Source organism: Myotis davidii, unplaced genomic scaffold, assembly GCF_000327345.1.
Source record: "Myotis davidii unplaced genomic scaffold, ASM32734v1 scaffold573, whole genome shotgun sequence".
Taxonomy (NCBI): Eukaryota; Metazoa; Chordata; class Mammalia; order Chiroptera; family Vespertilionidae; genus Myotis; species Myotis davidii.
Window position 1 is genome coordinate 2,319,869 of NW_006285997.1, and position 12,347 is coordinate 2,332,215.

Sequence of the window (12,347 nt, forward strand, 5' to 3'; positions counted from 1 at the left end):
CGCCTTGCTACTTGGATCTCAACCCCAAGTTGAATTTGAAAAATGGTCATCAGAAAATGGCTTTATAATTGATCGTTTCTGTAAGGTTAACATCGTTTATTCATTAGCTGGATCAGCTTCAGCGCCCTGACAACCCAGAGGCTGTGTGCAGACAGCTGTCTTTTAAATGGAGCTTTATCTCGACAAAAATCTGGTGACAAAAGACGCTTATCTCTGCAACACAGCCTTGGCTCCCTATTAATGCCAGAGTCATGCCACTTTGGAGAAGTGCTGTTGCCCCTGCCAGCCCCCGTCTCCTGCTCACTGCTTCATCTGTTGGTTCTAGTTCCAAACTTCGTTTGCAATAAGTAACATCCTTGCAAAAACACTTTGAAACTTGGAATTTTTTTATGCCAGTATGTAATGTTGCTTTTTAAAAAAATATGTTTAAAATTGGTTTTAGAGATAGAGGAAGGGAGAGAGACAGTGAGAGAGAGAACGAGAGAGAGAATCAATGTGAGGGTGAGCTTCGTCCTGCACACCCCCTACGGATAACAACCCGGGCACGTGCCCGGATGGGACTCAAACTGGCAACCTCTCAGTGCCGGGGACGACGCCCATCCTCTGAGCACACTGGCCAGGGCCATGTTGTTGCCTTTTAAAGACCTGGCTACCTAAGGAGCGGATAGGAAGGCGTGGAGAAAAAAGAATGGAATAAAGACACCCCAAGCCCCCAGAACTTTTCTGAGCCACGAGTTGGTTCTCTCCTCGCCAAGGACAGCACCAGGGCCTTTTCTTGGCAGCAGAGCCGCACACATAGCTCTGAACCCAGCTCTGCAGGAGGCCGGTCCACCCACCGAGCTGCCAGCGCTGGACACGCATCCAGCCGTGTGTGTGGCTTAGACCCAGTAATTTTTGCCTCTTACCAGTAAAAGCGTGCGAGATTTACAGGCCGCTGCCCGGTGCTTTCAGCCTGGGAAGGAGCCCAGCACCCCACGGTGCATTCAGTTGTGGTGACAGAGGAGAATCTAAGACCTCATCTGGAGCAACTCAAAGAGGGTTTATGTGATTTTAATCGCTGGGCCCTTGATTCATGCACTGTGATGGCCCTTAGCTTCCTAAAACCACCCAGATCTTCCTCGGTTGTGTTTGGGTAACCTTTTCAACTGGGTGGAAGCATGCGGGAGCAGTGTGTGTAATTACAGCTGACCCTCTGACCTCCACTTCCTCATGCTGCAGACCTACTTTCCCAAAGCTGGGCTTTGGCTAGGTTAGACTTTATCACCTACGTGGGCCAAAAGTACAGTAACGGAGCTTCAAAAACTTTAAAGGCAAAGAGCCTGCTGGTGTGGCTATATATGATTGGGCATCAACCTAGGAACCAGGAGGTCATGGTTCGATTCCCAGCCAGGGCACGTGCCCGGGTTGCAGGCTCAATCCCCAGTAGAGGGCGTGCAGAAAGCAGCCAATCAATGATTCTCATCATTGATGTTTCTATCTCTCCCTCTCCCTTCTTTCTGAAATCAATTTATCCTATATAATAAAAGCTAGTATGCAAATCAACCGAACGGCGGAACGACTGGTCATTGCACTGACCACCAGGGGACAGACGCTCACTGCAGAAGCTGCTGAGCTGTGGTGACTTGGCTATAAGTGTGTGTGTGTGTGTGTGTGTGTGTGTGTGTGTGTGTGTGTATAAGTTTAAAGGCAAAGTCTCTGCTAGACTGTAAGGTCCTTGAAATTAAAAATCCTGTGGGTCTTGCTCCTCTCTCTTTTCAGATCTCAGGGCAGGCGAGCCTGTTTGGTGGCACACAGTGAATGCCTGTGACTCCAATGAATGAAGAGAGAGAGTGGAGGCTGGCAGGTGGGGAGGGAGCTCTCAGGTGGAAAATTCTCCAAAGAGCCATAAGGATACATGCAAATTTATGAAATGGAGACGGGAAAAGGGGAGTGGAGGGAGGAGAAAAGGAGTGCAGAGGACATGAGCAGCATCGTCAGCGAGCGGCTCTGGGAGTTCTTCCATTTCCCAGCAGGCGCCTGAGCATGTGCTGGGGTAGCAGAAAGGGGTGGGATGGTGTGGACAGGGGAGCGATGGCTTTTCTCTTTACTTAGAGGAGGTCTAAGCGAAGTGTTCAACATGAGCACAGTATGGGAGGGTTGGCTTTCCCTCGGAGAAGGGCGGCCTTGGAGGAGAAAGGCAGTCTTGGCAGGTAGAGTTGGTCCCATGGAGCAGACTGAGGAGGAAGGTGCGGGCTTTCCAGGGCCAGTAAACACGTCGGAGAAGTTTATTGGCCATGAAATGGGCAAAAACAGTTAACGATGGGCCAGTGGAGTTCTTTGGAGAATCTTAAATGTCTCGTATTCTTTCCTGTAGTTTATATCATAAAATAATAGCGTTTGGAATATAACGTTGTAATGTTACTGTGCTTTGCGGCATTTATTTCACACCCTCTGAAATCCAGATGTCTGTGGGGCAAGGGTGGAGGCTGGTGTCAGTACTCTTAGCCCTGCTTTCACAGGGGGTCGCTGGGCTGGGAACAGTTGAGATGGTCCCAGCGCATTGCCAGGGACGCCTGGGCCTTTTGTCTCGTGCAGGGCTGGAGAGGGGATGCAGACAAGTGGTCGGGGGGACGGCGTAGAGGAGACATTAGTGTCGACAGAGGGAAGCAGCAAGCTCCCATTTGTCATAGGACCACATTATGCAGCTTTGAAGAGCAGTCATTATGCTGCTATAATAACAGCCCTTCGTGTGCGTTGTCACCAGACAGTAATAACTTTTAACGAGGCCTCTAAAATAAAACCTTTATGCGACCCATTATTCTAACCCTTATTGTGTGTCTCCCTTATGTTGTGATTTATTTTGGAGGCCTCAGCGATTAATTCCTTCGGGAATGCATTTCAGAGCCTAAACTGTGATTTTAACTTTCCACACTGCTAATTTAAAGGTTTTCCTGTTTGCTAACTTTTGGAGAGATGAGGAGAGTTTATTTTAACCATTTAAAATGAGTGTTGGGGAAAGCGTGCTCCGTGGAGGGATCGCAGGCCAGTAGCCTGTGATGGAGAAGTTGCCAGTTAACTTGTGTCGACAAGTGTGATTTGTACGAGTCCCTGAAGAATGTAATAGGATCATAACCAGCACATAAAGGCATGGATCCGTGCATAGTGGAGTGGCCTGGAAATGGAGAGAAGTGGCTGTTTGTATAAGGGGAAATGATTGTCTCAGAGAAACACAGGCGTCCTCACACTGCATAGTTGGTCTTCCGTATCAGTGGGTTTCACATTCACGGATTCAACCAACCACAGATAGAAAATATTTGGGGGAAAGAAATTCCAGAAAAAGTTTTGAAAAGCAAAACAGGCATCAAGCCTATGCTGAATGCAGTCAGATGCAGGGAGTGTAGGCATAGCCCGCTGTGGCCCGTATGCAAACATACGGTAGCAAATGCTGCTCCGTTTTATGTAGAGGACCTAAGCGCCCATGGGTTTTATGCGAGGGGGTCTCAGAACCAGTACCCCTCGGACACATAGGGACGGTTGCATGTGTTGGAATCGTTTGCTCCAAAAGTTGAAACGCAGAATAATCCTGGAAAAACTAGACCAAATCATTCTTTGAAGCTGTCCCCCTGTGAAGGTTGCTTACAATGGAATTGCAGGAATGGGGTGCACATAGCGCTTTGTGGTGATGTCCTGAAGCATCCTGTTGGCTCCACGCGCCCCTGGCTGTTCCGCTGTCCATGTGGGTACTTGTACCCCCAGTGTCTGGTGTTTTCTATCCGAGCTCTTGATTTCCCTAACTCGCTCCCTTCTGTCCTTCCCTGCCGTGCTGACCGCAAGCAGTCACCGTGTCCCGCTTGGGTTTTCAGATTGCGAGTTTCGTCAACAAGTCGGGCATGGACACCTCCATTCTGCAGCGGTCCTTGGCCATCTTGGAGTCCATGGTGCTCAACAGCCACGACCTCTACCAAAAGGTGGCGCAGGAGATCACCATTGGCCAGCTCATCCCCCATCTGCAAGGGTAAGCGCGAGGCCCCTGCAAGGGCCTGGAGATGCTCAGCATGTAATGCCCGGAAACCTGTGTATCCTAGTCCCTGTCACACTGCAGTGGCAGTTGCTTGCCGCTTGGTGAGCGCCGTGCCCATTCTTGGCACTGTCCTGGCCGCCGTTCCTGGCCCTCAGTAGGCACCCAGTTTTGATCAGTGTTGGCAGATAGCCACAGTTTTACTTTCTTAAAAAACATATGTTTATTGATTTCAGAGAGGAAGGGAGAGGGAGAGAGACAGGAACATCAATGCGGAGAGAGAATAGATTGTGGCCTCAGGGAAAATTAGCACACGCTCCAAAATGATGTTTTTGCATGAAACCTCTCTAGGAATAACGGCACTTTCACAGTCCCTGCATGTGAAGTGTCTCTTTCTTCTGAACCTCGAGGGCACATTTGTGTGTCCACAGTGCACTTCCTCAAAGAGGAGAGTTCCTTGTTGCCAAGCGCTGTGCTGAGGGTCTTAGGCACATTCCCTCACCTTATTCTGAAAGCAGCCCCTGGGAATAAGTGTTGCTACCCAGTGCTGCGGATACAGGAACTGTGTCTTAGGGACACACCAGGAACTCACCCAGGCGGGGCGCCCTGGGCCTGACCTTCATTCTGCCCAAGGCGTGTTCCCAGGGCCCCTCTCCCAAATTGTCTGTATGAATAGCTCCTAGCTGCTCTGGCTTATGCCTGAGCTCTCCTCACTTATTTACTGTTTCCCAGGTGGCTTCCATTAGAGCGTCCCTCCATTTGCAATTTCTGACTTCATGCCAGGAAAAGCCAGTGTGTAAACATAAAAACCTGATCTTCTTGTCATTAGAAAGTTTCTTTTTGGAAGTAGATGTTTAGAATATGTCATATCATTGCCATGGAGACAAAGCTGCTTCCTTTATAATAAGGCTAGGACTTGGGGACAGCCAAGTCTCCTCCCAGATGTACTTCATGCATCAGACTGAACACATACACACACACACACACACACATACACACACAGAGAGACAAACATACACACACAGAGAGACACACACACACACGTTTCATCCACTGAGTTCACACTTTCCTTTTTTTAAAATATATTTTTATTGATTTCAGAGAGGAAGGGAGAGGAAGATAGAGATAGAAACATCAATGAGAGAGAATCATTGATTGGCTGCCTCCTGCAAACCCCACACTGGGGATCGAGCCCACAACCCGGGCATGTGCCCTGACCGGGAATTGAACCATGACCTCCTGGTTCATAGGTCGACGTACAATCACTGAGCCATGTCAGCCGGGCTGAGTTCACCCTTTCATCCTAGCAGAGGAGGGGAGAGAGGGCCCGCTGGCCTCCTGTGTTTTCTGGGTGACCGCCCCAGCAGTGTGTGTCTGATGGGCTCTAGTAATTGCCTCCTCACCACTGTGTTTCCAGCCTCGTGAAGATCAGAGTACATTCTCAGTGCCACTGTGTTTCTGGGGCCTGCCTTCCTCTCTCCCTCTCTGGGGGGCAGTGACCATAAACTCGATCGTGTCTGACACAGGCATAGCTTCCTGACTTTCTGTGTTGTCTGTGTCTTACAGGACAGACCAGGAGATCCAGACCTACACCATCGCCGTGATCAATGCCCTTTTCCTGAAGGCGCCCGACGAGAGGAGGCAGGTAGGTGGCATGTCTGTCTGAAGGCCGTGCCCAGAATTGGCAGCTGTGGGTGCAGAGAGAGAGCCTCCCCTGCCCATCCCGGGGCCTCCCTGGGCCTCCTGCTGCTCTGTGGCCTGGCTGGCCAGCCCGGGACCATTCTCAAACCCAGGGGGTTCACGTGGGCATGGGCAGGCCCTGTCTGAAGGAGAAGGCCAGGAATGTCCCCATGGCAGAGCGTTTCATCAAACAAAGCCAGTGCAGATTCCCCAAGCACACCCATGGCAGCCCTGCGGCCGCGGTGGGAGCCGAGGAGGAAGCCCTGTGACCTTGTCGTGTCACTGACTGCTCACGGGGCAAGGAGGGCATTGTGCCCACTTTTCTGACGAGGGAACTGAGACCCTGAGAGGTGTCAGCTCTGCCCCGGGGCCTGTGGGTGGGAGGGGGGTGAACACACAGGTTGCTGCCATGGGTTGAACTAAACGCTCATGTGTCTGAGGGCTCCTTGCTGGTGGTATTTCTGCCATCTGTGCGTGGCTGTGGCTGGGAGGGTGAGTGGTTCCTCCCCCTCTCCCGTGAGTGTGCCATGGGACCTACCCTCCGAGACTCCTTTTTCTGCTGATCCTGGGTTTTTCTTCAACTGAGAAAGCATCGTTCAAGAGGGCGTGTAAAGAGTAGAGTTTTTGTCTTGAGATCTAGCTCACACCTCAAGATCCGTTCATGTGTTTTCACATCAATGTAATACACTGGGTTACCTCCGTCACAAGTCACGGGTGGAAACACTGGGTGGAAATGTGAGATCTTTCCTTAGAAAGTGCGCTGGGGACTCTAGGATGGTTACAAAACATTGGCTGAGATGAATTTAGAAAGCTAGCATGCTACTAGCCTCAGGGTCAAGAGTTGTATTTTTTTAATTTCACTTTTCTCACTGTCAGGTTTGTAAGCCTCAGTGACTAACCATGAAGGTTTCTGATGCGTCTTCCGTGTAGGATGTTGCTCCTCCCAGCACTGCTTGTGCACAGTGAGGGCGTGGCTTAGAGTTGCGTGTGCACTTCGTTTGCTGTTGGAAGACGCGGGAAGAGGACTTAGCATTAGATTTCGACTTTCATGCCCTCCAGCCCTTTGGCGCCCCTTGCAGTATTTCCACGTGGTTCTCGCCGTGCAGTGGGCCTCGGGGCACTAGCCTCGCTGCGCCCTCTCAGTCTCTCACTCTCCGCCCTCCTCTCTCCTGCTTGCTCTCCTTCCCGTGGTGGCCCTGGCGCTGCCAGGCTGGTGTGGACAGCAGTGTGGACATCCTTGATTGTCCTCTGACTGTAAGTCCCCAGCGCCCTCGTTGGCACCAAGCGAGCCCCGAGCTTTCCTTCGAGCCTGCCCACCCCGCCTGAGCCCCGGTCCTGCCCCCCACCCCACGTCCTGCCTTCTCCCTGCTTTCGGCAAGTTTCTTTTCACCTGGAATCCGTGGCTGCGCTTCTGAATCCGGGTTGAGGGTCTTCTCCACTCGGCAAGAGTAGCAGCACTCAATGCAATCCCCCCCAAATCCCACATCCCAGCGTCTTCCTGAATGTGAGCAGTATTTCCGTTTTTGAATGTTGGCAACAAGATTGTGTCCAACTATTAGCTTTCCCCTGGGTGCCCACGTGTCAATCTTAAGAAAGGGCATCTGGGACTCCTTCCATCTCAAAGCCACCACAGTCCCGTGTGCCAGCCGGGGCCCCCGGCGCGACCCGCAGAGCGCGGGCTGGCGGTGCCCAGGCGTCGGACTTGGCTGGGACCCGGTCACTCGTTCCCTCGCACAGACCCCTTTCGAGTGCCGGGATGCGGATTTTGCTCAGGTTGAGAGGAGAAGTAAGCTGTGGATCTTTAAAGTGATGCTTCTGTACCGTTGAAGCTCAGGGTGCAGGCCTCTGAGTCACCTATAGTCACAGGAGCAGCGAGCCTCTCCCCCGGGACTGTGCTCTCCCTCGCAGAGCTCAGTGTGCACGTAGCACCCACCGTTTCCTGGGAGGAAGCAGTGCCTTAAAAAGAGAAAAGACTGCAGGCACAGGGTTCCTTCCTTTGCTGTGGACATGGCCTTGTTTGCCAAACAGAACATTCAAAAAGTCACCTGAACGCCCCTCCTCCGTGAGTCCCTTCTCCCTGAGAAATACTGCTGACGCCCCGTTAGGAGGCTCCCGAGCCAGTCCTTTCGGAGCGTGTGGAAGCGGATCTGTCTCACCTCGGCACTCATGGGGTGCTTTCCGTCCGCAGGAGATGGCCAACATTCTAGCCCAGAAGCAGCTGCGCTCCATCATCCTGACGGTGAGTCTCAGGAGCCACGTCCACGGGGTCGGGGAGGTGGGCCGGTGCATTGTGTATCTCCTCCTGCGGCCTTAGTTCTGCTTCGTTCTGTGACTCGCTTCTGTGGGGAAACAGGAGGAACCAGAAAGCAGGCAGCAAGGAGCTTATGGAAGTGGAAGGAACAAGGCTTCCCACGGGAATGGCCTCTGGGTGGAGGGAGGGGTCTCTGTGTGCAGGGGGAGCAGAGGGGCACGGGACATGCCCTGGAGCCTTGGCCCTCTTATCAAGGCGGGGTGCCTGAGCCGAGGGGACCATGCAGAGAGCTGAGGATGCCGCCACAGGGTGTTCCTGCTCCCAGGGGGGTGGGGGGGTCAGGGGGGACAGATGATGCACATGCGCTGTAAGCGTGTTTGCCAGCATCGCTTCTTACTCCTGCCGCTGACAGTGATCCCACTTCTGAATGGGGGAAAATTCCAGAAGCAACACACACAAGCAAAGTACCTACCAGACCTGTGGTTAATTCACTGTGAGAGCTATAGGGAGACCCCATTGCCACCCCAGTGCAGTGAGTGAATTCCTGGGCATGGCTTCACTCGCCTGTTAACAACTGAAAGTAAAATGCTTTAGAGAAAGAACATTCTGGCAGGAAAGGCCAGGGCCTCTCAGGGGGCAGGTTTATTACACTCACCATGGTGTTAGCTTTGCTACAACTTAGATGTAAGAAAATCGGGGGTTCTGTGACTTAAAAGGTTTATGAGCCCAGCTGGTGTGGCTCAGTGGTTAAGCATTGACCCATGAACCAGGAGGTCACATTTTGATTCCTGGTCAGGGCATATGCCCAGGTTGTGGGTTCCATCCCCAGTGTGGGGTATGCAGGAGGCAGGCAATCGATGATTCTCTCTCATCGATGTTTCTCTCTCTCTCTCTCTGAAATCAATAAAAACATTTTTTTAAAAAGGTTTATGAGTTTGAGCTTATACAGTTTCTAATGAGGTAGCTAGCTAGAAATAAACACATCAGACCCTGAAATTTCACCATCATTTCCTGGGCCCCTTTACAGAGAGAGAAAAGGCGTCCATGGAGACTACCGAGTGCAAGCGTGACCAGAACCCTCGGTGGGAGAGAGGCCTTACGCGGAGGCTGTGAACGTTTGAAAATGAGTCAAACAGCACGGTCTCCTGAGGCCTTATTGGCTATTTGACTGTTAACTAGAGGCTGAAAGACGTGTGTGTGAGTGATTTCCGCGAGGAGTTCTGTAAGCCCGGCCACACACACACAGGCGCGCACACCCACACCCACACACACACCCACACCCGCCCATTCCAATACTGTGAGGCCATTAACAATTAAAAACCTTATGAGGCCAAACAAAATAAATATTCTAGAACCCAAAGCCCATAGTAATAAGTACAGTTTGTCATCGGGTTTGATGTTAAACATCCTGGCTGTCTAGGATAAAGAGAAACATATGAGTGTAATTTTCATCGTTGGACCGCAGAGGTACCCGTTCTTGAGGGATGACACACTTTCCCTCCTGGAACCGGAATCGGATCTGGGTGTCGGTGGGGCTTTAGAGCAGACTCCAGTCCCAGAACGGCTTGTTGGAAATTTCAGGAGGTTTCCTAATACGGTGATTTTCCGCACTGGCTCTCAATACCCACGGAAGCTGTAGTGCTGAGGCACAGCTCAGTGAGGGTTATTTTGCTCGGGGGGTGGCGGGGGGTGGGGAGGCAGGGCTAGAAGTGAGGAATGGAGGTCCCAGCCTGTGGTTGACATCGCTATGGTGCCAGGGATGGGGCGGGTGGAGTGGCGGTAGCCCCCATGTTTCAAAGGTCAGCTTACCTCGGCGGGATTTCTTCAGTGAGGCTGTGATGGCCCAAAGCTCACGGTTGGCATTCTCTGGCAAGAAGCTGGCATGAGACACTTTGGAGTTGCTACAAAAATAGATACAGAATCCATACACTTTAGCAGCCATACCCTTTGTCTTTTATTTTCAGTTATCATTGACATTCAGTAGTAGTTTGTATTGGTTTCATGTGTACAGCAAAGTGGTTAGATAATCATATACGTTGCAAAGTGATCCCCCAATATTTCCAGTCCCCACCTGGCACCATGCTTGGTTATTACAGTTTTATTGATTCTATTCCCTATGCTCTTCATCACATCCCCAATTTATACTTCTTACTCTCTTTACCTTTTTATCCAGCCCCCCAAACCCCACTGGCAGCCATCAGTCTGTTCTCTGTATCTGAGTCTGTTTCTATCTTGTTTGCTAGTTTATTTTGTCTTTTGGGTTCCACCTATGAGTGAAGTCATATGGTATTCTCTTTCTCTGATTTATTTCACTCAGCACAGTACCCTCCAGGTCTATCCATGCTGTCTCAAGATTAGTAAGGTGGTAAGATTAGACCACCTTCTTACACCATATACAGAATAGACCCCAAATGGAGTAAAGACTTAAATGTCAACACCCATAAACTTTGGATATTGAATTATACTATGGATTCACATTCTGTTCTGGAGACTAAAGGATACGGGATTTTATTCTACTCTGCCACCCATTCCCTAGCTTCCCACCCCCTCAACCTCCATAATTTTGGGTCTGTCACTTCCTTCCATCCCCCCCGCCCCTTCTTTAGTGGGCTGTTAGGATGTGGCACTCAAGGCCAGGGTGTGGAGTTCAGTGCATGCCAGGCTGGGGCACCTGGAGAAAGCTCTTTCAGACAGCAAGACATGGTGGGGCCTCGCATCCCCAAAACACCTGGTGCGAATGGTCGTCTCCCGACATTTGCCAGTCCTGTTTAAGGCAGTGTTGTGGTCTCTGCCAGAGAGGATGTATGTTAGGGTCCAGGGCTGAACCCCATTTCAGACCCAGCTCCGGGGGAGAGGGGACAAAGGCCCACCTATTTAGGCTCATGCCATTCCTTTTATACGTGTCCCCTTTGGTGCTGTTTCTAAGAGGAGGTGTCCCTTTACTCTCAGTTGTTAACAGGCGAGTGAAGCCATGCCCAGGAATTCACTCACTGCACGGGGGTGGCAATGGGGTCTCCCTATAGCTCTCACAGTGAATTAACCACAGGTCTGGTAGGTACTTTGCTTCTGTGTGTTGCTTCTGAAATTTTCCCCCCTTTAGAAGTGGGATCACCTATCAGTGGCAGTAGTAGGGAGCGTCGCTGGCAAACACGCTTACAGCGCATGTGCACCGTCTGTCCCCCCACTGCGAGCAGGAACGCCCTGTGGCGGCATCCTCAGCTCTCTGCATGGTCCCCTCGTCTCAGGCACCCCGCCTTGGTTAGAGGGCCAAGGCGCCAGGGCATGTCCCGTGCCCCTCTCCTCCCCCTGCACACAGCACAGCAGGTCTTTTCCCAGTTTCTGGCCTAAAGATCTAGGAACCTTATTGGGCCCTGGAATGTACAGGTGAGCTTCCAGGTCACCTGTGTCCTCTCCTTTCTTCTGAAGCGTAGTCCCACCAAACTAGACCCCCCAGGCCTCCAAGCGAAGACTTCTGAGCTTCTGCTTGGCATAGTGATGGGGGTTAACTTCTGCTGTTTCCTTTTCTTTTCGCTTTGTGAATCCTCTCCCCAGCACGTCATCCGAGCGCAGCGGGCCATCAACAACGAAATGGCGCATCAGCTGTACGTGCTGCAGGTGCTCACCTTTAACCTCCTGGAGGACAGGATGATGACCAAGATGGACCCCCAGGACCAGGTGAGTGCTCACAGCCAGCAGCGCAGGCACGCGGAGGCGAGAACGTGTCTTGGGCTACTCCGGAACCAGGAGATTTTAGACGATGATATGATTGACTTATTGCCATCTCAGAATGGATTGGAATTTCAGGTGAATCTAGGATCAGAACATGATGAATGGATTATTTCATTATGCGTCAAGTACATGCACATTCTTTCTTTCTTGGATCAGACAGCTTGACATCACGTGACCATTGACCGTGGCCCTTGGCCCCCATACCCTCAATGTAATAGCTTTGGTCAAGTTCCCAGAAAACAGGGGCCACTGGGAGCTCTGTGTGACCTGAGCCTGCAGGTGGAGGAAGCGGCTTCCATTCTCCAGTGCTCAATCTGGAGCTGGGGCCCCAGGTCACCCTGCTCTCAGGGCTCGCACAGGTGCTGGGTGGCTACCTGCTGTAGTTCTCCCCAGGCCTCTGGTGGTTGTGCACGGAAGGTCGTGTCGCCCGCCCTCGAGCAAGCCCTGGGGGACATAGGGCGTGAGGCAGAGTCCGAGGGGGCAGCGGGAGCCTTGCTGTGCACATGCGTGGCTTCAGCAGCTCTGGAAGGAAACACTCCTCCTCCGCATGGGAGGGCCTGATGGGTCGCAGATGTGCCTGCACATGTGAAGTGTGTAACCACCTGGGCTTCCTGCGTGGCGCGGGGCCATGCGACCGAGCGTGACGGAGAGGCTGGGAGGGCCGCCTCACGCGCCCAGACTCTGGGCCAG

General features: G+C 51.9%; 1 protein-coding gene across 1 annotated transcript in view; it reads left to right on the forward strand.

The window, feature by feature from the left end:
- Positions 1–12,347, forward strand: part of ELMO1 (engulfment and cell motility 1) — a 396,326-nt gene that overhangs the window by 160,926 nt on the left and 223,053 nt on the right. Inside the window, exons 9-12 of the mRNA XM_015559688.1 lie at positions 3,843–3,994; positions 5,564–5,642; positions 7,866–7,916; positions 11,481–11,603. Coding sequence (XP_015415174.1) covers positions 3,843–3,994; positions 5,564–5,642; positions 7,866–7,916; positions 11,481–11,603 — 405 coding nt within the window. The remainder of the gene's footprint in view (positions 1–3,842; positions 3,995–5,563; positions 5,643–7,865; positions 7,917–11,480; positions 11,604–12,347) is intronic.